This window comes from Erinaceus europaeus, chromosome 22 (assembly GCF_950295315.1).
Source record: "Erinaceus europaeus chromosome 22, mEriEur2.1, whole genome shotgun sequence".
NCBI classification, from domain to species: Eukaryota; Metazoa; Chordata; class Mammalia; order Eulipotyphla; family Erinaceidae; genus Erinaceus; species Erinaceus europaeus.
Window position 1 is genome coordinate 15789671 of NC_080183.1, and position 23724 is coordinate 15813394.

At 50.2% G+C, this 23724-nt stretch overlaps 1 protein-coding gene across 1 annotated transcript in view; it reads left to right on the forward strand.

Moving 5' to 3' along the window:
- POMT2 (protein O-mannosyltransferase 2) overlaps positions 1 to 23724 on the forward strand; it is a 30273-nt gene that overhangs the window by 1098 nt on the left and 5451 nt on the right. Inside the window, exons 2-14 of the mRNA XM_007530136.3 lie at positions 1674 to 1758; positions 3420 to 3524; positions 5128 to 5236; positions 6893 to 7001; positions 8336 to 8495; positions 9068 to 9174; positions 9820 to 9902; positions 10250 to 10359; positions 16250 to 16316; positions 18744 to 18813; positions 21044 to 21122; positions 22860 to 23011; positions 23517 to 23608. Coding sequence (XP_007530198.2) covers positions 1674 to 1758; positions 3420 to 3524; positions 5128 to 5236; positions 6893 to 7001; positions 8336 to 8495; positions 9068 to 9174; positions 9820 to 9902; positions 10250 to 10359; positions 16250 to 16316; positions 18744 to 18813; positions 21044 to 21122; positions 22860 to 23011; positions 23517 to 23608 — 1328 coding nt within the window. The remainder of the gene's footprint in view (positions 1 to 1673; positions 1759 to 3419; positions 3525 to 5127; positions 5237 to 6892; positions 7002 to 8335; positions 8496 to 9067; positions 9175 to 9819; positions 9903 to 10249; positions 10360 to 16249; positions 16317 to 18743; positions 18814 to 21043; positions 21123 to 22859; positions 23012 to 23516; positions 23609 to 23724) is intronic.

Here is a 23724-nt window from a genome sequence, read left to right on the forward strand (position 1 = left end):
TAACTGTTATGCTATCTATCCCCACCCAGCTTGCTTGCTTGCTTTTTCTCCCTCTTTCTTCTTCTCCCTCTTTCTTTTTCTCCCTCTTTCTTCTTCTCCCTCTTTCTTTCTTTTTCTCCCTCTTTCTTCCTTTTAGTTATTTCACAGATGCAGAAATATATATGGAGGGAGACACACACTCTCACTCTCCAGAACCCTGCTCAGCTCTGGCTCTTGGTGGTGCTGGGGATTGAACCAGAGATCTCAGAGCCTCAAGTAGGAGAGTTTTTTGAAGAACTATGACACTGGCTTTCCAACATAGAACCGTTTTTGTAAAGGTTTTCTTTTGTAGGACTCAGTGACAGAATTGAGGCTTGTGTAGATTTCATTAGTAAAGCTCAAATAGCTCCCAGCTGGAAGAGGAACAGTCTCCCACAGTCTGAGAATTGCTGGTTTGTAGGATAACGAGTGAGGCCACATTTTCTGTGTTGTTAAGGAGAAATCAGAGTAGGGTATGTTGGCAACAGAAATCTTTGACCAACCAACCGAGGAAGTGTCTATCCATTCTTCTCACACATTGGTAAGTCAGCTCGTTGTTGTAGACCATTTTCCTGGTTCTGACACACAGAATTTGTTACTGTCTGTGTAGGAAGCAGGCTGGACATCCATGTGCTGGAGCCCAGGCCTCCCAGGATGACATCTGGGCTCATGTCACTGACTTGTTGTAACCCCAGTCACCACACCCAGGCACTGTGAGACCTTTCATAGGCAAGACTTTTGTCAGAGAGGCAGGTGAATTGTGTTACTGAGAGTGACAGAAAGCTGTTCCCTTCTAGGGCTGGTGAAATAGCTCACCTGGACAGTGTGCTGCTTTGCTATGTGCGGGGCCCAGGTTTCAACTCAGCCCTCATCTCACTGTCTGCCTGTCTCTCTGCCTCCTCTATCAAAAAAATAAAATGAGAATGGTGGAGTTGTCATGCAGGCACCTAGCCCCACTGATAATCCTAGTGGTAACTGATAGGAAGAAAGTAGGGGCCAGTGCAGCGGGTTAAGTGCACATGGTGCAAAGTGCACAGACCAGCATAAGGATCCCGGTTTGAGCCCCCGGCTCCCCACCTGCAGGTGGGTCTCTTCACAAGTGGTGAAGCAGGTCTGCTGGTGTCTGTCTTTCTCTCCCCTCTCTCTGTCTTCCCATCCTCTCTTGATTTCTCTCTGTCCTATCCAACAACAATGACACCAATAACAATAAAAATAGTAACAAAGATAAACAACAAGGACAACAAAAGAAAAAAAATAGCCTCCAGGAGCAGTGGATTTGTAGTGTAGACACCAAGCCCCAGCGATAACCCTGGAGGCAAAAAACTTACAAACTAACGACAACAACAACAAAAAAATAGGAAAGAGAGATAAACCTGTGGACTTTAAGTCCCACATGTGCAAGGCACTATGACCCCACTACTCCTGGTGGCCATTCATTTTTTTTATTTTTTCTTTTCTTTCTATTTTGTTTGATAGGACAGAGAGAAATTTAAAAGGGAAGTGTGAGTAGAGAGGGAGAGAGAGAAAGAGACACCTGCAGACCTGCTTCACCACTTGTGAGGACTGCAGTTTTTAACCATGACAGAGGCCATGTTCTGTCCAGGCTGCTGAATTTCCTGACGTAAGAATCCCCGATTCTCTCCTTGTTTCCTCAGCTGGGATGAGACACACTTTGGAAAGATGGGGAGCTACTACATCAACCGCACCTTCTTCTTCGACGTGCACCCGCCCCTGGGGAAGGTGAGCCCAGCGCCACGCCATCCTACCACAGTGTCTGATTCTCAGGCTTGACTACGTCTCAGTGTCAGGAACGGGGAGAGTCCACCCCTGATGGGCGAATAGACCCCACAGGGTGTAGCAGTGCAGTGCAGCATGACTCAGTCAGGAGACTGGAGTGCTGGCCCACGTGGCGGTTTGGGTGAACCTTGTGAGCATGGTACAGAGTGAAAGGAGGCAGCCACAGAAGGCCACATGTGCTGATTCCGTGTATACGAAACACCCGCAAAGCCACGGAGACAGAGTATAGAGGTTTCCAGGGTCTAGGGTCAGGGAGGATTGAGAACTGATCACAAATGGGTAAGGTGTCTCTCTTTGCTTTCTCCCTTCTTTCCTTCCTTCCTTCCTCTCTCTCTTTCTTTCTTTCTTTCTTCCTCCTTCCCTTCTTTCTTTTAGAAAGATTTTATTTATTAAGAGAGAGAAGAAGGAAGTGAGAGAGAACCAGTGTATCACTCTGGTATTTGTGATGCTGGGGATCAAACTTGGGGCCTCAAGATTGAGACTTTACTGCTTCATCCACTGTACCACCTCCCAGAGTTGCAAACTCCTCCTCCTTTTTTATTTCTTAAGATTGATTTACTTATTCATTTCTGAGAGTGATGGAGAGAGAGAGAAAGAAAGACACAGAGCATCACAGAGCATGTGGCAGCAGGCAGGGATTGCACTAAGGACTCCAGGGGGCCGGGTGGTGACGCACCTGGCTGAGTGCACACGTTACAGTGTGCAAGGACCCTGGTTCGAGCTCCCGGTCCCCACCTGCAGGGGGAAAGCTTTGTGAGTGGTGAAGCAGGGCTGTAGGTGTCTCTCTGCTTTTTCCCTATCTTCCCCCCCTCCATCCCTCTTGATCTCTAGCTGTCTCTATCCAATAAATAAAGATGATTTTAAAAATTAAAAAAAAAACACCTCAGGACCTCATGCTTTCAAGTCCAACACTGTACCCACTGTGCCATGTTCCTAGCCACAGACTTCCTTCTTTTTGATGTCAGTGTTCATCCAGTAACAGACGGACTTACACGAGGCACAAGTGCCGCTAGAGTACCTTAGTACTTTATTTGCTCACAGCTTTTGCCTCTCAGCTGCTCCCAGCTGCTTGAGTGGGAGAGTGAATCTGGTACTTTTTCAGAATATTGGAAATAAGAGGAATCACTCTCTGGCTTCCTTCCAGTGGCACTTGTCTCGTTCCTTTTGTGACTGGTTTGTCTTCTCCATTTCTTCTCTCTGTTTCTGCCATGTGGCTCCTTGGCCTCTTTGCTTTCTCCTCACTCTGACTTGAGCCCCCTCCTGGGAAGCAGCCCCTGCCCTGGCCTCCCCGCCAGTACATTTGCTTCATAACAAGAGGAAGCCAGTTGACTGAGCCGTACTGCTCCCGGCCTTGCATCCTGGGGGAGTTTTCACTCCTCCTCGTCCATGTGGCTCTGTCCCCAGAAACTTGGCCTTAACACAAGAGGGGGATTGTTTCAGGCAGGGAGTTCTGTGGATAAAAGACCCTCGGCTCCTGAGCAGCTGCTGAAGGAAATGTCCCTTTGGCAGCCTGATGCGGAGGGGCCATTGGGGGGCATCTGGCGGGAGGCTCAGGGCACAGGGAGTCTTCTCTCAGCTCTGTGTCTGCTTCCTTCTCTCCTCAGATGCTCATAGGCCTTGCTGGCTACCTGAGTGGATATGACGGCACCTTTTTGTTCCAGAAGCCGGGGGACAAGTATGAGCATCACAGCTACCTGGGAATGAGAGGAGTAAGGCTTCCCCACCAGCCCAGGATCCTCCCCAGCCAGAGTGTTACACCAGGAAGCCCGGAGTGGAGGCAGGAGTAGAAGGGACTTTGGGGTTGCTGGGGTTAGGGCAAGATAATTGGCCTCAGGCCCCATAGGGGAGAGTCAGACCTGGGTGGGGAAGAGGGGAAGGAGGCCACAGATGAGACAGGAGACCACAGATCAGACAGAGATCCCTTAGTAGGGACAGGCTCACAGTGTCACCTGTCAGCTGCCAGTGTGCATGGCATTAGCCTTGGTGGGGGGGAGGGACAAGCAGCCTGGGAACAGGGCCTCTTGCAGCCTGGCTAATCCTTGGCACAACAGCAAGCTGCCCTCACCCTCAGGGCACACCACTGTCACCAGGTCCCCGTCTCTTTCCCCTTGAAGGCTTCAGGCTCCCCATAGGGCTTTCTGCTCTTATGCAGAAGGCCGTGTGTCTGTCTCTTGCTGAGAAGGCCCTGCACACCCTGTGTGGAGGGGACCTGAGAAGCTGGCCTCAGGCGGGGGTTTCAGCTTGAGGAACTTGGAGCACTGAGTTTCCTTGGTTCATGTACATACCATCCCTCCAATAAGCATGCTGTCCCCTGACCCCTCAAGTTTGCATGTTCATTTTTTAAATATTTTCAAAGATTTTTTTTTACTTATGTATTTTATGAGAGAGAAGGAAGAGAGAGAAAGAACTAGAACATCAGTCTGGCGCGTGTGATGCTGGGGATTAAACATGGAACCTCACACTAGAGATCCAGTATTTTCTTTCTTTCTTTTTTTTTTTTTTTAATTTTTATTTATTTATTTATTAATGAGAAACATAGGAGAGAGAAAGAGCCAGACATCACTCTGGTACATGTGCTGCCGGGGATTGAACTCAGGACCTCATGCTTGAGAGTCCGATGCTTTATCCACTGCGCCACCTCCCGGACCACTTATTTCTTTTTCTTCTTATCTTTGTTATTGGATAGACAGAAATTGAGACAGAGAGGGAGAGAGACAGAGAGACATCTGTAGTCCTGCTTCACCACTCATGAAGCTTTCCCCCTGCAGGTAGGGACCAGGGGCTTGAACCTGGGTCCTTTCAAATTTTAATGTAAGCGCTTAACCAGGTGCACCAACTCCTGCCCCCCCCCCCTTTTTTTTTTTACTGGAGCACTACTCAGCTCTGGCTTACGGTTCCGTGGGGGATTGAACCTGGGACTTCGGAACCTCAGGCATGGGAGTCTCTAGCAGGGATTCTCTTCCCCTGCTAGAATCCAGTGTTTTATCCTCTACACCACCTCTCCTGGCCGCTGTAGTTTATATTAAGTGAGTCAGTGTCTCCCGAATAGCTTGCTGTGGAAACTGAGGAGGCCATATATTAGCTAACACCAGCCAACCTTGCCTGCGACACTCAGGCACGTTTCTCTCAGTGGACCCAGATGTGACAGCTCAACGAGAGACTTGTGGGCCCCCAGCCCCTACCCCTGGGCATGTTTGGTCTCCATTTGACAGTCAGCATAGGGTGATGGAGAGAAGGCTGGGGGTTCAAAAGCAAAAGGAGAATGGAGCTGCGTCCGGGGTCTGTGCTGACAGGCCCCTTCTCCCCGCCTAGTTCTGTGCGTGCCTCGGCTCCCTGCTGATCCCTCTGGCCTACCTCACCGTGGAGGAGCTGTCCCACTCGCTGCCCGCGGCCCTGCTCACTGCCGCCCTGCTCACCTTTGGTAGGTGTTTGCTGCCCTGCTTCCTGCCTGGGCAGCTGTCAGTCAGCACACCCAGAGCGTCCGTCTAGCAGCTCGGGTTTCTAGGGGTGTCTCTCACTTCCTTTATCCACTCATAACACCACATGCTGATTCCGGCACAGCAGGCCTTTCCTTTACTGGGGGAGCGCCTGGTGAGGGTCCCCTCAGGGGGTAGGTAGATGGCTGGATGCTGACTGTCTGCCAGGAACAGAAAACAGAAGGGCACTGTGGTGCTTTCTGTGGGTAACCCTCACTTGGATAGACGAGAAGGGCCCCACAGATATCTCTCCTGTCCTAGCCCTGCTCTTGGGACTGTGGGTTTATGATCTTACAGAGCTCAGATGGCTGTCCTAGGGAGTGTTCAGGCCCCGTTTTGATAGGTGTGTTGTAAGCTTATAGTGTCTCTCTTCAGGCGACGGGTAACTTTTCCCATCTCTTTAATTTCCCTCTTCTGCCGTTCATCTGTTTATTCATTTTCACTCTTTTTTTTAATCCCCTGCCTTGTGCTGGAAGAGACACTGACAAGTGGATCTTACCCACCAGTGGGGCAGGTGGTGCGTGTGTGTGCACGTGTGCATGCATGTATAACATCTGAGAGCAGAGGGTGGAGCCGATGGACCAGGCGAAGAGAGTGCTGGGACTGAGTCTACTTCGGGGAGGGGACTCAGTCACCAAGGCCATTTTTTTTTTTCTTTTTTCTTTTTTACCAGAGCACTGCTCAGCTCTGGTTTATGGTGATATTGGGAGAGATTGAACCTGGGACTTTGCAGACTCTGGCATGAAATTCTCTCTGCATAATCTACCCCACCCCCAAAGCCACCATTTTTGAAGCTAATAATTAGCTTCAAAGTCAGCAGAGACTTGAGTGCAAGGGAAGACACCCCCCACCCTGCAGAGCGGTGTGAGGGGACACCGTGGGCTGGGATCCTGGGGCAGAGCAGTGCTCAGTGGAGCCCAGCAACAGTGTGCAGGCCAGGGATGGCGGAGGCGAGGGGGTCAGGGAGACAGAGTCCCGAGGAAGAGGTTGGGCGGGTAGGGAGGCCACTGGGCTTTGGCTGCTGTCATGAGGCCATGAAATTTAGTTGGCTCTTTCTACAGATAACCCCCAACAGTTACCATGTAAAATGGTGATGTATTAAGGTGTAGGCAGTGCGTGTGTGTTTGCTAGTTTCCATAGCTTCTCTGGCTTTCGTGCCAGTGTGAGTTCACTGTTCCCGGGGGACTCTGAGACAGAGGGAAGGAGAGACACCAAAGACTTCTTCATCGTTTGTGAAGCTTCTCCTTTGCACAGTTCCCATCTGCTGCTGGGGCTCCAGTCCGGTCCTTGTACATGGCATGCTGTACACTCCCAGGAGTCCCTCCTTTTTCGTGGTGGAGATGAGGGAGAACTCTTCCTCAGGGCTGCTCTGAATGGCATGACACTTCCTCGGCCAAGCCAGGCAGGAGGCAGTGTGAGATGCCGTTTCTTTTCATGGAGCCCCGGTCTCCAGAGCCATGCTGGGGACCCAGCAATGTCTGGCAGCCTTGAGTGCCAGATACATCCACATCCAGTGGATGGACCCTCCTTCCTTCGGCTACTCAGTTTCCGGGGGCCGACCTCCAACTCTGCTTCGTAAGTGCTGCGCGTGTGTTTTTCAGATACAGGATGCCTGACTCTGTCCCAGTACATCCTCCTCGACCCCATCCTGATGTTCTTCATCATGGCCGCCATGCTAAGCATGGTCAGGTACAACTCCTGCACTGACAGGTCAGAAATACCGGCTTTGCGGGGAGGGACCGAAGGGAGGAAGGCAGACGCTGTGGCATTTCCAGACCTTCTGTGATGGGCCCACAGGTCTCAGCCCACAGCTGAGTTTAGGACAAGAATGTTTCGGAACAGCTTAAACTAGCCACTTGATAGGATAAAAATTGATGTAAAGGGGCTGGGTGTGGTGTGCCTGGTTAATTGCACACATTACCCTGTGCAAGGACCCGGGTTCAAGCCCCTGGTCCCCACCTGCAGGGGAAAAGCTTCACAAAGGTGGAGCAGGGCTGCAGGTGTCTGTCTGTCTGTTTCCCTCTCTATCTCCCCCTTCCTTTTCAATCTCTCTCTGTCTCTATCTAATAATAAGTAAATGAAAAATAATTTTAAAAGTCGATTAAAAATGTTTTCTATAAACATTTAAAATCTTGCTTTACTGGAGATTTAGAAAGTGTCAGCTGTCTTTCTCAAGAGTATTATCACTTATTCTGTACTTTGTTGATTTTTATGAGAGACAGAGAGAGTGAGAGACCAGAGCACAACTCCGTCATACTTGGTGAAAGGATTTGAACTTAGGGCCCCGAGAACATGCAAGGCATGCACTCTGTCTGCTGAGCTGCCTCTCCCAGCCCTTGAGTAGCGTCACTTTTACGAGAGTGGATCTGGGTGGGATCTTGTGGGTATTGTGGGAAGGCGCCTCCCCTCACCCACCATCTCCTAAGCCTCCTCCTCACTCCAGTGGGAGACCCAGGACACATTGTCCTTTAGGCTCTCTGTCCCAGAGAGGGGAGCAGTGCAGGTGCTGGTGCTTCCTGGGACTCTCTCTCTCTGCTCTGGTGGCTGCAGTCAGCCCTGATGCTGGGATGGATGTGTGTGAGGCTGCCTGGTGGGCTGAAGTGCCTGGTCCACCCCAGAATAGTCTCTTCAGCTCCTCCTCCTGTTGCCAAGAGGCCTATTCTAGATCTTTCTATTCCAACCAAAAGCGCTGACCTCTCCGAGGCTTCCCCAGAAGTCAACCTGGTTGTACTCCTGGTCCAGCTCCGAGAACTACACTGAGCTGGTGTTTTAGCCCAGGGCTCTGCCCCGTGCTCGCCAGCCTCTCTGGCATCAGCTCAGCCTCTGCTTCCCCCATGTCCAAAGTTTCTTGAATCCACACAACGTGCTAGGTGCTTTTCTGCCTCAGGGCAGAAGGAGGGTAGCAGTGGGCATTAGCTAAGTGGAGGGTGAAGGGTTGGCATGTGCTGAGTGTCCATAGATGCTGGTGGTAACAAGGGAGAGGACAGCCCCTCGGCAGGCAGCTGCAGAGATTCCAGTCACTCGTGTGTCTTGTTGCTTTCCAGGCCCTTCTCTGCTCCCTGGTGGTTCTGGCTCAGCCTGACTGGCGTCAACCTGGCTGGTGCTCTTGGGGTCAAGTTTGTCGGGCTCTTCATCATCCTGCAGGTGGGGTGGAACACCGTTTCTGACCTCTGGGGCCTGCTTGGAGACCTCAGCATCTCACTGGTGAGAAGTCAAGCACTTCTAGAGTGGCCTTTGCTCCCCTGACCGTCAGCTTCTTTCAGCTTCTGCTAGAGCAGCTGAGTTCTGAGTCGGGGGCCCAGGCGGGCGGTGACAAACATGACTGAGCCAAGGTCATTCGTTGGTTCCAGAAACACAGACAGTGGTAAAGAATAAAGCAAGACAGCTGCCCTCCAGAGACATGGGTGGTGCAGTGTTAGCCAGCACTTGTGGCCCCCCAGCAGTACTGCGAGAGCAAAGGCACCAACCCCACTGAGCCGGGGAGGCTTCTGGGAGGAAGCCGAGGGCCGTGGCTGAGATGAGGAGCTGCTGCCAGGTGATGGGTGGGGCCGGCACTACCAGGAAGCCCACATAATGTGAGGAGAGGGACAGGGCTCCGGTGATGATTCTGAAGCTGTAGCCAGTGCTTGTCTGCAGGGCAGGACGGGGCCCCCAGGGGCAGCCCTGTAGCGTCTGGGCTGTGAGCCTTGTACCTAGTGTCCTTGCATACACGCATGTGGCAGCTGTGGAAGTGACAGGCCCGTGTGCCCAGCACCTCAAGCTGGCTCTGTTTGCAGGTGACCGTGGGGAAACACGTGGCCGCTCGTGTGGTGTGTCTCATCCTGCTGCCCCTGGCTCTCTACACTGCCATGTACGCCGTCCACTTCACGGTGCTGAGTAAGAGGTACAGCCCACTCCCCCCGCCCCCCCGCCCCCCCTCCCGTCCTCACCTCCAGGCCAATGGAGATTTCTGGTTTCCTGAGTGAGGGGGCTGGATTGATCTCACCTTTTCATTCCTCCTGGGTACTTGGTTTTGGGATTTAGAGGATTCACAGAGGCTAGCACCCAGGCCTGAGGGGAGAGTTTCCCAGTAGCCAACCCTAAACAGTCCCTGGTTCTTCCCCGCGATGGGCCACCACAAGGGCAGTGACAGCAATCGGGGTACTAGTGACAACACAGTGAGTACTAGTGACATGACAGGAGGTACTAGTGACAACACAGTGAGTACTAGTGACATGACAGGAGGTACTAGTGACAGCACACTGAGTACTAGTGACCTGAGGGCAGTGACATCACAGGAGGTACTAGTGACAGCACACTGAGTACTAGTGACCTGAGGGCAGTGACATCACAGGAGGTACTAGTGATAGCACACTGAGTACTAGTGACCTCAGGGCAGTGACATCACAGGAGGTACTAGTGACAGCACACTGAGTACTAGTGACCTCAGGGCAGTGACATCACACTGGCAGGAGCTCTGGGCAGTGGCAGTTTATACTGTCACTGACTCTCTCTCTCTGTCTCTCTCTCCTTCCTCCTTTCCCCACAGTGGTCCCGGTGATGGCTTCTTCAGCTCTGCCTTCCAGGCCCGGCTGTCAGGAAACAACCTTCATAACGCCTCCATCCCAGAACGTGAGTGTCCTTTGGCCTTTGCAGAGGCGGGAAAGTCCTAGGCCCCAGGGCATCTGTCAGATTCCTTGAGTCCTGGTCCCAGTGTCTGTCAGGTCAGTGAGTCCTGGTCCCAGTGTCTGTCAGGTCAGTGAGTCCTGGTCCCAGTGTCTGTCAGGTCACTGAGTCCTGGTCCCAGTGTCTGTCAGGGTCAGTGAGTCCTGGTCTCCCAGTGTCTGTCAGGGTCAGTGAGTCCTGGTCCCAGTGTCTGTCAGGGTCAGTGAGTCCTGGTCTCCCAGTGTCTGTCAGGGTCAGTGAGTCCTGGCTGCCCTGGCCTGTGCAGCTCACACCCTTGCCGCCTGCCTCTGCAGACCTGGCATACGGCTCAGTGATCACCGTGAAGAACCTGCGCATGGCCATGGGCTACCTGCACTCCCACCAGCACCTGTACCCTGAGGGCGTCGGTGCCCGCCAGCAGCAGGTCAGTCCCCTGGGTGTGATCTTCGCAGGGCACAGCCCACTGCTTTGTCTCCGGCCTCCTGCCCTTTGCCCAAAAATTCCCCTCTGTGGGAGCTTTCTTCCTTCTGTTGGCTTCTCCTTCCTTGACCAGCACCAGTCTCTTCTAGCCTCAGTGCTCCCCCTCAGCTCTCCTCTGCTTCTGCCGGGTGCTGTAGTACGTCTGTCTCCCGTGAGAGGCTCTCACCACCAGCTCAAGCGCTGAGTGCTTCCTTCCTCTTGCTCTTTGCTCCCCCACGTCCTGAGGACTCTGGGTAGTGGGGTGTCTGGCAGAGTGAGGCTTTCTGGGCAGGGTCTGTAGCACGGGCCTGGAGACGGGGGCTGCTCTGCTTTGCACACAGGCTATGCTGGCGAATGGCTGTGGGTTCTCTGAAGTGTTTCCAAAACCTTGTCTTGACACCGGGAAAAGAAATGGTGCCCCGTCTGCATGGCATTGTGAGAATTAGACATGCGGGCTCAGCATGCCCTCAGAAAGCTGCCCGTGAGCGCTCCCCCAGTGAAGGAGCGTCACCGTGTCCCTGTGAAGGAGGGGATTCAGGGGGTGGGCAGTGGGCAGGGCTGAGTCCCAGGAGACCTTCTTTTACTTTGTTCTGTAGATGCTGGAGAGGCATCAAACATTCTCCCTTCCTCCCTTTCTTTCTTGATATTTATTTTTTAATTAAAAAATTATTTTCTTTACTTATTGGATAGAGAGCCAGAAATCGAAAGGAATGGGAAAGTAGAGAGATAGAGAAACAGAGACCCCTGCAGCACTGCCTCACCAGTCGTGAAGCTTTCCCCCTGCAGGTGGGGACCAGGGGCTTGACCCTGGGTTCTTGCACATTGCAATATGTGCGCTCAACCAGGTGCATCACCACCCAGCCCCTAGATATTTGTTTATGGGAGCAAGCAAGAGAACTCCAGAACCTCACTCTGGCAGCTTGATGCCTGGCCTCGAACTCTCCCATTGTAGGCATCTAGATCATAGAAATAACAATATTTTTCAAAATTTTGTTTTATTTATTCTATTTTAATTTGATACAGAGAGAAAGCTAGATAGATACCCCAGAACCAGGGACCTCAGAGCCTAAGGTAAGAGAGTGTTTTGCAGAACCACTGTGCTGTCTCCCAGCCCAGCATCAAGAATTATCACAGCACAACGAGATCTGGTTGGAGTGGTTTGGGGAGATAAGCTTCTCAGGAGAGTGCTGGGCTGAAAGAAGGCACCTGGGCAGGGGCCCAGTCAGGGGACAGTGGTTGTGATGAAGGAAGGTGAGAGAGGACAAAGACGGGGAGCGGGGGCGGGGGGTGGTCACAGCATGATGACCCTGTTCTCATGGAGCCAAGGAACTGAAGCGTCTGACTCTGTCGTTGTCTGCGTGACTGGGCCTTTCTCATCTGTGAACAGGGATGGGTAGGGGCTGGGGGAGGCAAATAAGCTCTAGGGACCCTCCCAGCTCTGCTGTCTTGTCAATATATATAATTTATTTTTAAATAGAGACAGAGAAATTGAGAGGGAGAGAGAATTTTGGTCCATACTCCCAGAGGAGAAGAAATATTAGGGGAAGATGACAAGAGGGCTCTGAACTCCAGTTGCATTAGGACCCAGAGAGAGAAGAAGAAAGGAAGGACATTTGGAAATAGTTATAGGTGTATGTGTGGCTTAGAAAAGAAGAGAAGATGGGACCTTGGGGGGGGGAGGGCAAATCTATACAAAGATAGACAGACAGTTGTAGAAATAATAGTGAACCCATTATCCTTATCTGTGACCTTGGGACAACTGCCGGAGCGCCCAGTGGGGGACTGTGGGTGCAGAACTCGGGTGGTGGGAACACGGTTACCTTATAATTTTAAAATCAACATTAAATCACTAATAAAATTAAAATAAATAAAATTTAATTGAAAAGAGATAGAGAGAGACAGAGAGATGCCTGCAGACCTACGTCACCACTCACGAAGCTCCCCCACTTGAGGGAGGGAACCAGGGCCTTGAAGCGCGGCCCTTACACACTGCAATGTGTGCGATTAATGAAGCTCGCCACCAGCAGTGAGCTTTGCCAACATGGCTAAGTTTTGATGTTTCATGTATTTAAAGTTTACCATTTATTTTTAAAAAAAAATTAGAAAATGCTTACAAAGAAGCAAAAGAAAGCAAGAGCTGCCCATACCTCAGAAGATGAGCCTCGTGCTCCAGCGTGCGCTGTGCTGCCGTGGGCAGGGTCCCTGTGATCTGCGGGGCGCTGTGCTGCCGTGGGCAGGGCCCTGTGATCTGCGGGGCGCTCACGCGACACAGGAAACTCTGCTTTAGAAACAGACCTTTCGCAGGTCAGAGGTATCACACCGGGTTAAGTGCACATGGTGCGAAGTTCAAGGACCCGGCTAAGGATCCCAGCTTGAGCCCCCGGCTCTCCACCTGCAGGGGAGTCGCTTCACAGGTGGGGAAGCAGGTCTGCAGGTGTCTGTCTTTCTCTCCCCCTCTCTGTCTTCCCCTCCTGTCTCCGTTTCTCTCTGCACAAGCGGCTCCACAGAGCGTCGGCGCCCAGAGCGGAGTCGGGCTGGCTGGGCCACGGGCAGCTGCTGCTGAGGATGCTTGTAGTGTCACCACGGCTGCCTGAGTCACAAAGCACATGACACTCAGCAGCTATAATTTTATGTACAAAGTCCTGTTATCTGGTGTATTGCACCAAAGTAAAGGACTCTGGGGGCAGCTTTTCAGTTCCAGTCCTAGGAGGAGTACCTAGGCTGGGGGTGTTTTGCAGAAAACTGAGAAACAGAAGCCCACCTTCTGCACTCCATAATGATCCTGGGTCCGTGCTTCCAGAGGGATAAATAGGAAAGCTTCCAATGGAGGGGTTGGGATATGGAACTCTGGTGGTGGGAATTGTGTGGAATTGTTTGTACCCCTTTCATCCCATGGTCTTGTTGATCATTATTAAATATATATATATTCCCACCCTAAAAAGAAAAGAAAATCCATTTTTTCCCATGCTAATTCAGACCTCTTTCCAAGTTAATCAGCCACATTTATCCAATTGTAAGAAACTTAGAGTGTAAGAGAAACGCCTATTTCCTGTTGCGCTTGAGTGTTTATGTACTTGATTTTACTTTGTTTTCCACCAGTGTTAGTGAGAAGGGAGGCAGAAATAGAGAGAGAGAGAAAGTGAGACACCTACAGACCTGTTTCACTGCCTTTGAAGCGTCTTCCCCCGCAGGTGGGGTGTGGGGGCTTGAGCCCTCCCTGGTCCTCATGCACGGGAATGTGTGCACTCAACCAGGTGCACCACTGCCCAGCCCCTGTCCTTGTTTACATAATGGCTAATGTGTGGTGTAGCCCCACTCCAGGGCCCACTGGAGTCTGCCCTGCTTTGACTCTTGTCTCTAAGGTGTAGGCTGTGTGTCACGTCATCTCCATTTCCTTGCAAGTAGTACTTAGATGAGCATGGAGCCCTCGGTTCAGAGCTGGAATGATCAAGTGTGAGGAAAACAGCATTTAAGATGGCGTTTCCTAAGCTGATGAAAAGCGTATTGGAGTAATTATTTATTAATTTATTTTGTCCCTTGGACATCATGTTAACTACTTAAAGAAATTGTTTTTCCTCCTCCTCACTGGGGGGAAAGAGAAGGAGAAGAAGGGGAGGGGGAGTTGGAGAGGAAGGAGAAAAAGAAGGAGGAGGAGGAGGGTAAGGAAGAGAAGAATAGGAGGAGGAGAAAGGAGTTAAAATTTTTGTTTTTTTCAACAGAGCACTGTTCAGATCTGGCTGGTGGTGGTACAGGGAATTAAACCTGGGACTTTGGACCCTCAGCCGAGAGAGTCTTTTTGCATAACCATAATGCTATCCACCCCTGTCCTCGTGTTAACTGTTTATTAGCTGACTCCGTTTCCAGCCTTTTTTTTTTTTCCTTCAGTATCTGGGGCTCATGTCAGCACTATGAATCCACTGCTCCTGGAGGCTACTTTTTCTTTCTTTTTAATTTTTTCTTTTACTATCTTTATTTATTAGATAGAGACAGTCAGAAATTAAGAGGGGAGGTGGAGATAGAGAGGGAGAGAGACAGAGAGACACACCTGCAGCCCTGCTTCACCACTCACAAAGCTTTCTCCCTGCAGGTGGGGACCAGGGGCTTGAACCTGGGTCCTTGTGCGCTGTCACATGAGCACCAATGCACCACTCAACCCCCTTCCTTCCTTCCTCCCTCCTTTCTCTACTTCCTCCTTTCTTTCCTTCCTCTTTTCTCCTTTTCTTCCTTCTTTCTTTCTCTTTTCTTTTTTATTTGATAGGATGAAGAGATGTTAAAAGGGGATAGGAGATAGAGAGGAAGAGAGAAAGAGAGACACTTGTAGACCTGCCTCACTACTCGTGAGGCATTCCATCTGCACGGAGCAGGAGCTCAAACCCAGGTCCTTGTGTGGGTTCTTGCGTAAGTGCCAGGTGGGCTTAATATTAAGCGTGTGCGCCACGACCCAGCTCCCTTTTCCAGATTTTTTCAGTAGATCAATTGCAGTACTACACAGAGGTAATTAAAAAGATACGTTTATATAAAATGACTGCAGGCTAAGACTTGAGCCTTTTAGGATGAGAAATTTGCTTTTTGATTTTATCTGGCTTGTTCTAGAAGATGCAGCATATGCGTTTTTTTATTTAGAGAGTTTGTGTCATGATCTTAATTACTTGGTTTTTGTTTTTTGATGGAGCCTAACCCTTGCATATATATGTGGTTTCACTATTTGAGGCTGTATCTTCATTCAGATAGAGAGACAGAAGGGGGAGAGAGACCACAGCACCAAGGCTGCTTCCCAGTGCAGTGGACACACTCTACCCAGTGAGCTACCTCTCCTACTTCTTAATTACTTTATTTTAAAAGATTTTATTTATTCATAAGAAAGATAGGAGGAGAGAGAGAAAGAACCAGATATCACTTTGGTACATATGCTGCTGGGGATAGAACTCAGGGCCTCATGCTTGAGAGTCCAATTCTTTATCCACTGCACCACCTCCCGGACCACCTTAATTACTTTTTATTGTTACTTACTTATTTATTTATTTATTTATGAGAGAAAGGAGAAAGGGAGAGGGCATGTGCACGTTCACCAGAGCATCACTGGCCTCGCTTTGCCAGGGATTGAACTTGGAGAGTTCAATGTGTGACCCACTTACTCACTTAAAAAGAAATTATTAGCTAAAGATGGAGGGAAATCAAGAAGGAATGGGGAGAGAGAGAGAGAAGAGAGACCTGCAGCTCTGCCCAACTGCCTGTGAAGCTTCCCACATGCAGGTGGGGACCCGGTGGTTGAACCCAGATCCTTGTGCTTTGTAACACATTCGCTGAACTAAGTGCGTCACCGCCCCACCCCTTACTCCTTGCCTTACTTCCTTTTTATTTTTTTAAATTCTTTTTTTAACTGTTCTTTTAAATCTTTATTTGTTGGATAGAAATTGAGAGGGAAGGGGGTAATAGAGAGGGAGAGAGACAGAGAGACACCTGCAGCACTGCTTCACCACTTGTGAAGCTTTCCCCCTGCAGGTGGGGACCAGGGGCTCGAACCTGGGTCCTTGCGCACTGTAACATGTGCACTCAACCAGGTGCACCACCACTTGGCCCCCTTACTTCCTTTTTAAAATGCACCAAATCCTCTTTGAGTGCTGGAAGCTGTGTTGCACAAGGTGCAGAGATTGTCTTGAAGGTTGGAACGTTAAAGACGATGCAGAAAGAGACAGAAACAAAATCTATTTAAAAAGAAGGGAGGAGAGAGCCTCAGTTACCTCACTGCCCTCTCCCTCACTGGGAGGTGTGGCTGGGGGCTCACAGGGGCTTGGCTGCGCCCATGGTGATGGACTCTCCCTCCCACCCTGCCCCTCCCCCCACCCCACCCCCAGGTCACCACGTATTTGCACAAGGACTTCAACAACCTGTGGATTATCAAGAAGCACAATACCGTCTCAGGTAACGTGGGGACACACTGGTGCTTCTAGTGCTGCTGCTTCTGAGCCCCCGTTAACACTCCTCTGCTGCCTCCGATGGGTGCTGGGCTGGGCTGTCCTGCACATCCTCTGTCTCTGCTGACCTCACGTCTCTTCTCAGCAGCTCCTTACTGGGTGCCTGCTGTGCCCCAGGCCTTGTGCTCAGCTTAGGGAGTTAGCAGTGAGCGGGGCAGACACTAGCTTCGTCCTCAGGACCGTTAGCTTTTGGCCGGTGCCAGGACCTCACTCTATCCCTCTGAGGTGCAGCCACCGGGCTGCCAATTCTCTGTGACAGGGGCTGTGTTTGCTCAGGGAACTTGCTTCCCACAGGCTGAGCTGAGAGAGAAAGGGGGTGTCTTGCTCACCGTTCACCTGTGCCACAGGAGCTCTGTCTCCTCAGCACCCACCACCAGGCCTGGCCTGTCTCCAGCCAGCTGTTCCCTCCTCTGATGGCCGTGGGTTCAGGCAAGAAACGTGGTGTAATGACTGCCGTCTCTGCATCCTCCTGGCTGCAGTATCGCGTGACACATTGGCCACGTCTCCACACCTGTGTGTGGAGGTCAGACATAGTGGTCTCTCAGAAAGAGGGTCTGTGGGGGATGGGTGGGGAGAGAGAGAGAGCTCTCTGTCTAGAGTCCCTGCCTTGTCAGGTACACAGGCCAAGCTTGAGCCCCAGCCTCACATAAGAATGCCATGGAACTGGGGGGAACGTCAGTGCTGTGATCTCTCTCTGAATGAAAATGTTGGTCTAGGAGCAGTAATACCGCACATGTGTGAGGTCAGGTTCTGGAAAAAAAAAAAGTATGTCTATGTAAAAAGGAAAGGGAAGGAAAGAAAGATAGAGTGAGGAGAGTGTGAGGGAAGATGGGCTTTACTATTAAAGTCACGTGGGCGTGAAGTAAAGACAGATAATTCAAAGCACTTCATGATTGGGAACTATGTAGACAAAGCTCTTTGTGTTCTTCATGGTTATAAACTCCTCCCCCACCTCTAGCTCTTGTGTAACGAGCCTTTCCTCTTCCCTGACTGGATTCACCATCTTGTTGGTCAGTCACTGGACGAGGGCTTGAGTGGCAGCATAGCACTGGAGCCTCTCACCCTCTTGAGAGATAGTAGTTGGCGTTCAAGGATTTGCCTCTCCTGCCCTTTGGGACAGAGATTTGCAGGGATATTTGTGTGTTGCGATGAAGACCAGCAACTTCTTTTCTGTCCTGTCTTCCTTGGCCTTGGCCCTACTACAGATTAGCCCCTTTCTTCCTCCTTTCTTCACTTCTGTTTTTTTTTTTTTTCCGGGCATCATATTTAGCAGGTCTATTGCCAGAGACACTGTAAAGCTTGTAAGGGGTGATTTTTGAGGTGATTTGGACAAAATGGTCATCTATGTGTGAAACTGAAAGTATCTTGGGAGTCAGGCGGTAGTAGCGCAGTGGGTTAAGCGCAGGTGGCACAAAACGCAAGGACCAGCGTAAGGATCCCGGTTCGAGCCCCTGGCTCCCCACCTCCAGGGGAGTCGCTTCACAGGCAGTGAAGCAGATCTGCAGGTGTCTGTCTTTTCCCCTTTCTGTCTTCCCCTCCTCTCTCCATTTCTCTCCTATCCAGCAACAACAACAATAATAATAACCACAGCAATGATAAAAACTTGTGAAGCTTTCTCACCCACCCCCCCATTGAGGACCAGGGCCTCAAACCCAGGTTCTTGCACATTGTAATGTGAGCACTCAACCAGGTGTACCACCACCTGGTCCCTTCGAGATTTCTTTTTCTTTTTTTGCCTTCAGCATTATCACTGTGGCTTGGTGCCTGCACTATGAATCCACTGTTCCTGGCAGCCTTTTTTCCTATTTTTTATTGGATAGGGCAGAGAGAAATTGAGAGAAGAGGGGAAGACAGAGAGAAAGGTAGACACCTGCAGACCTGCTTCACCCTTGTGAAGCAACACCCCTGCAGGTGGGGAGCCAGTTACCTGAAACAGGACCCCTGCTTGGGTCCTTGCACTTCATACTGTGTGTGCTTAACCAGGTGCACCACTGCCTGACCCCCAAAAGTTTTTTTTTAGCATTATCTCTGGGACACTTCTCTCTCTCTCTGAGAGTTCTCTCTGAGCCAGGGGCCCTTTCTCGTGGTGCTCAGGTATTCTGTGGGCACCTCTAGCACACACTACCTTGTATGATAGTGTTTTTATTTATTCATAATTTATTTATTTACCAGAGCACTGCTTGGTTCTGGCTTATGGTGGTGTGGGGGGATTGAACCTGGGACTTTGGAGCCTCAGGGATGAGAGTCTCTTTGCATAACCATTATGCTATCTACCCCTGCCTATATTTTTATTCTTCTTAACCTGTAGGCCTTCATTTAATTCTAGCTCAGTGAGGGGATGGCCTCAGACATCAGTGCTTTCTTTCCTTGGCAGACCCGCTGGACCCTGCCTATCCAGTGGAGTTTGTAAGACACGGAGACATCATCCGGCTAGAACACAGAGAGTAAGTCATGTGCCTTTGGGGGACAAATGAGTTGGCACCCAAGGGAGGCATTTGATTCATTTCAGCTGGACTAAACAGGGAGGTTTGACAAGGCTGTGATGCATGAGACAGGCTGCGCATTGAAATGGAAGGACCGTTCAGTGAAGGGAGATGGACCAGCATGTGAACCTTGGCCTGCTGCTTTAGTCTGGGGGAGCTTTGAGCACTGGGGGTACTTTTCACTTCTCCTTTTCCTGGAAGGGAAAAAAAATCGAATTGTCTAAAGCTGCTGTTTTTGTTTGTTTATTTGTTGTTTGTTTGTTTTAACCAGAGCACAGATCTACTCTGGTTTATGGTGGTGCAGGGGAATTGAACTTGGGACTTTGGAGCCTCAGCATGAAAGTCTCTTTGTAGAGCCATTATGCTATCTAAGATGCTTCTTCTTTTTTTTTTTTTTTTGCCTCCAGGGATTTTTTTTTTTTGCCTCCAGGGATTATCGCTGGGGCTTGGTGCCTGCACAATGAATCCATGGCTCCTGGAGGCCATTTTTTCCCCCATTGTTGTTGTTGGATAGGACAGAGAGAAATTGAGAGAAGAGGGGAAGAAAAAGATAGACACCTGCAGACCTGCTTCACTGCTTGTGAAGCAACCCCCCTGCAGGTGGGGAGCTGGGGGCTCAAACTAGGATCCTTGTGCTTCACACTATGTGTGCTTAACCTGCTGCGCTGCCTCCCAGCCCCCTCTAAGCTGCTTCTTAAGTGACTGCTTTGAGAGAGGTGTAGGAGTCAGTTTCTGAGAGTATGGCAAGTTCATTTAGCCAATGTCCTCCCTGAGAATGGCTACAAATGCTGGAGCAGCAGACACACCTCCTGAAGGCATCACAGAGCCACAAAGACAGTGGGGCGTCGGAGAGAATCAGAGTAAAGGAGGCGACCCAGCAGTACAGGGCACCCACTCACTTCTGCCTTGACCCCACACTCTTGAGTTCTGATTGGTTTTGACTGCCACGAGAGGAAAAGAATGTGAAAGCTAAAACTCGGGGTTCACCCAAAGGGGTAGTTGATTAAATAATCCTCACCCCAACTTTGGAACACCAAAGTTCTTAGGGTGCATCTGGCTTGCCCACCTGCGCCCAGAAGGGGCTCTGGGATGAGGAGAGAAATGACACGTGGGGTGGGGAGAAGCCTGGATGGGGCCTTGTGTCTGACTCATACTTGAGTGACTGGCTTCCTTCCTTCCCTTCCCTTCCCTTCTTTTTCTTTATTTCCTTCTTTCCTATTTTATTTATTTGATAGAGACAGAGAGATATTGAGAGGGGTGATATTGAGAGGTAGAGGAGGAAAGAGACAGACAGAAACCTGCAGCCCTGCTCCACCACTCATGAAGCTTCACCCCTGCAGGTGGGGGACCAGGGACTTGAACCCGGGTCCTTGCACTTGGTAATGTGTGCTTAACCAGCTGTGCCACTACCTGGCCCCTATGAATTTATAACCCAAATTCGTTTTCCATGGGCTGACTTCACACTGTTGTGCTGGGTAAACAGTGTCTCCTGGAGCCTGGTAGACTGCAAGTACGTTTTCTTTTGGGAAAGACGTTGTCACTCACCCCCATTCAGTTTTTCAGTGACAGTAAATGAAAAATAGCTTAAGCACGGACAGAAATTGGCCACTGTGTCTAAGCACAAACAGCAGTATTAGATAACAGAATTAGTCTTGACAAAAGTTCATACAGTATACTGATCAGATACATACCAGGTTCACCACCACCTGGTCCCAATACAGATTTTCTTTTAACACCAGGGACCTCTCTCTCTCTCTCTCTCTCTCTCCAGTTGTTGTCTCATCAGGATTTTGGATGTTGTTATAAACTTTATTGAAATTTTTTTCTATTTGTTACTTATAAGTAAAAATGTAGGTGCTAGGGCTGGGAAAGGACCCAACCAGTAGAGTGCACACTTTTCCACTTGTCAGGACCCGGGTTCAAACTCCTGGCCAGCACGTGGGAGCACCATGCCACGGGACGGTGGTCTCTCTCCCTCTCTGCCTCTCCCCTGTCTTAGCATGTAATCTGTCTACCATCTACCCGTCCTGGTTTGGCCAGTTCTCTAGAGAGTGTTTTTGGAGTAAATAAGCAAATCATCTCTCATATCTTAGACTACATCATTCATTTTCTCGTGTTTTATGTCCATGGGGAACAAAGAGCCACCACACCTCCCTTTCTTTGGGGTAATGGTATTTCTTTCTTCTCTCAGGACTTCTCGGAACCTGCATAGTCACTATCACGAGGCCCCCCTGACCCGGAAGCACTACCAGGTCACTGGCTATGGCATAGTAAGTAAGCAGCTGGGACGTGAGTAGACTGTGAGTGGCGGCAGGCAAGTGGCTGGGGACTGTGGATGCACAGGAAGTCACTTACACTTGGGAACGTTTTGGCAGGCCTTGCTCAGTGAAAAGTAGTGTGCGTACTTGCTCTGCCCCATCTGTCTTTCCTTGCCATTGTATTCTCCTGACACTTAATAAATGCTAAACCATAGTATAATCTGACAAACAATGAATATAACATAATGACCACAGGCATCATTTGGGTCTCTTAAAATCACACTGGACACAGAAGCCCCAGGCTATCCACACTGGCTTGGATTTTTCCTTGACAGGAATGGCATAATTATCCCAGGAAGTTCCATGAGAGCTTTTTTTTTTTTTTAATATTTATTTTGTTTATTTATTCCCTTTTGTTGCCCTTGTTGTTTTATTGTTGTAGTTATTATTGTTGTTGTCGTTGTTGGATAGGACAGAGAGAAATGGAGAGAGGAGGGGAAGACAGAGAGGAGGAGAGAAAGATAGACACCTGCAGACCTGCTTCACCGCCTGTGAAGTGACTCCCCTGCAGGTGGGGAGCCGGGGGCTCGAACCGGGATCTTTATGCCGGTCCTTGTGCTTTGCGCCACCTGCGCTTAACCCGCTGCGCTACAGCCCGACACCCCATGAGAGCTTTTGACTTGGGGAACAAGTCTTTCTCTTCCCCCTCTCTGTCTTCCCCTCCCTCTCTCCATTTCTCTCTGTCCTATCCAACAACAATAACAACAATAATAACTACAACAATAAAACAACAAGGGCAACAAAAGGGAATAAATAAAATAAATATAAAAAAAAAACAAAACAAAAAGTCTTCTACTTGTCTTATGTTGGAGGCCTCTCTGGAGGACAGCTAACTACTGCCGTCTCAGTTTCTGTCTCATTCTTTCTTACTTCATTTTATATACTGCCATCTCAGTTTCTGTCTCATTCTTTCTTATTTCATTTTATTTTTTTTTCCCCTTCAGGGTTATCCCTGGGGCCCGCTAGCACTACGAATTCACTACTCCTGGTGGCCTTTTCCATTTTTTTTTGGATAGGACAGAGAGAAATTGAGATAGAAGGGGAGATAGAGAAAGACAGGGGGCTGGCTGGTGGCACACTGGGTTGAGTGCACATAGTATGAAACACAAGGATCCTGGTTCGAGCCCCCGGCTCACCACCTGTGGTGGGGTCACTTCACAAGCCGTGAAGCAGGTCTGCAGGTGTCTGTCTTTCTCTTTCCCTCTCTATCTCCATCTCCTCTCTCAATTTCTCTCTGTCCTGTCCAACAACAACAACAACAAGGAAGAAATGGCCTCTGGAAGCAGTGGATTCGTGGTGCAGGCACCGAGCCCCAGCAATGACCCTGGGGGCTGGGGGGAGGGGGCGAGGAGAGAGACACCTGTAGACCTGCTTCATCGCTGGTGAAGCTTCCCCTCTGCAGATGGGGACTGGAGGCTTGAACCTGGATCCTTACACACTGTAATGTCTGCTTAACCAAGTGTGCCACTGCCTGGCCCCCTTTTTCTTGGCTGTGACGGTGCTGGAGCAGCCTGCACCATTTATGCTATTTGATGACCCTCTTGTATTTTCATTTCTACTGGTATCATTGAGGCCCATTTGGTCACTGACCTTTGGGACATGGTGACATCTAGAAGGGTAATCCACATCTCTTTTTGACATGTCTTCTGTCTCTCTCTCTCTCTCTTTCTGTGTATGTGTGTGTGTCAGAATGGGACAGGGGACTCCAATGATTTCTGGCGGATTGAGGTCGTAAACCGAAAATTTGGCAACCGGATCAAAGTGCTGAGAAGCCGAATCCGCTTCATCCACCTGGTCACGGGCTGCGTCCTGGGCTGCTCGGGAAAGGCCCTGCCTAAGTGGTGAGTCTGTTTTTGCTGTCCTGCCCAGATTTTGCTTTTCTTTCCAACTGCAAGATGGAGCCTAGGAACTTCCATCGTCTTGCTTGTTCTTTGTGGCAGATGGCTGGCCATCAGGACACACAGCACAGTGGTTCTGCACAAAGACTCTCATGCCCTTGCCAGCTAAAGTCTCAGGTTCAATCCCCAGAGCTGAGCAGTGCTCTGATAAAATCAATAAACAAAATAAAAAGGCACACATTACAGGCAGATGGGAGGCAGGGGTGTCAGCGTGTTGGGGAGCACACGGCTGGAATTTGGAGAGTGCCTCTTCTGAGACTCTCAGGCTAGCTCTCTGGATCGACATGTCTTTCCAGAATGGACTTCCATGTGCTAGACCGCCCCTGGGAGAGCCATGGAGCGTGCAACAGGCAGCGGGAGAACGTGGCCAAGGGGCTGAGCAGGAAGGGGACACCTGGCCCTCAGAGGAGAGGACAGTCCTAAGTGACGTCTGTGACTGCTTCCACAGGGGCTGGGAACAGCTGGAGGTTACCTGCACCCCATACCTGAAGGATACGCTCAACTCCATCTGGAACGTGGAGGATCACATCAACCCCAAGTGTGAGTGCCATCCCCTGGGCTGCTCTGAGGGGAAGTAGGTACTTGCTTTGCATATGGAGCACTTGGGGAAGGCACACAGCACAGTGGTTCTGCAAAAAGACTCTCATGCCCTTGGC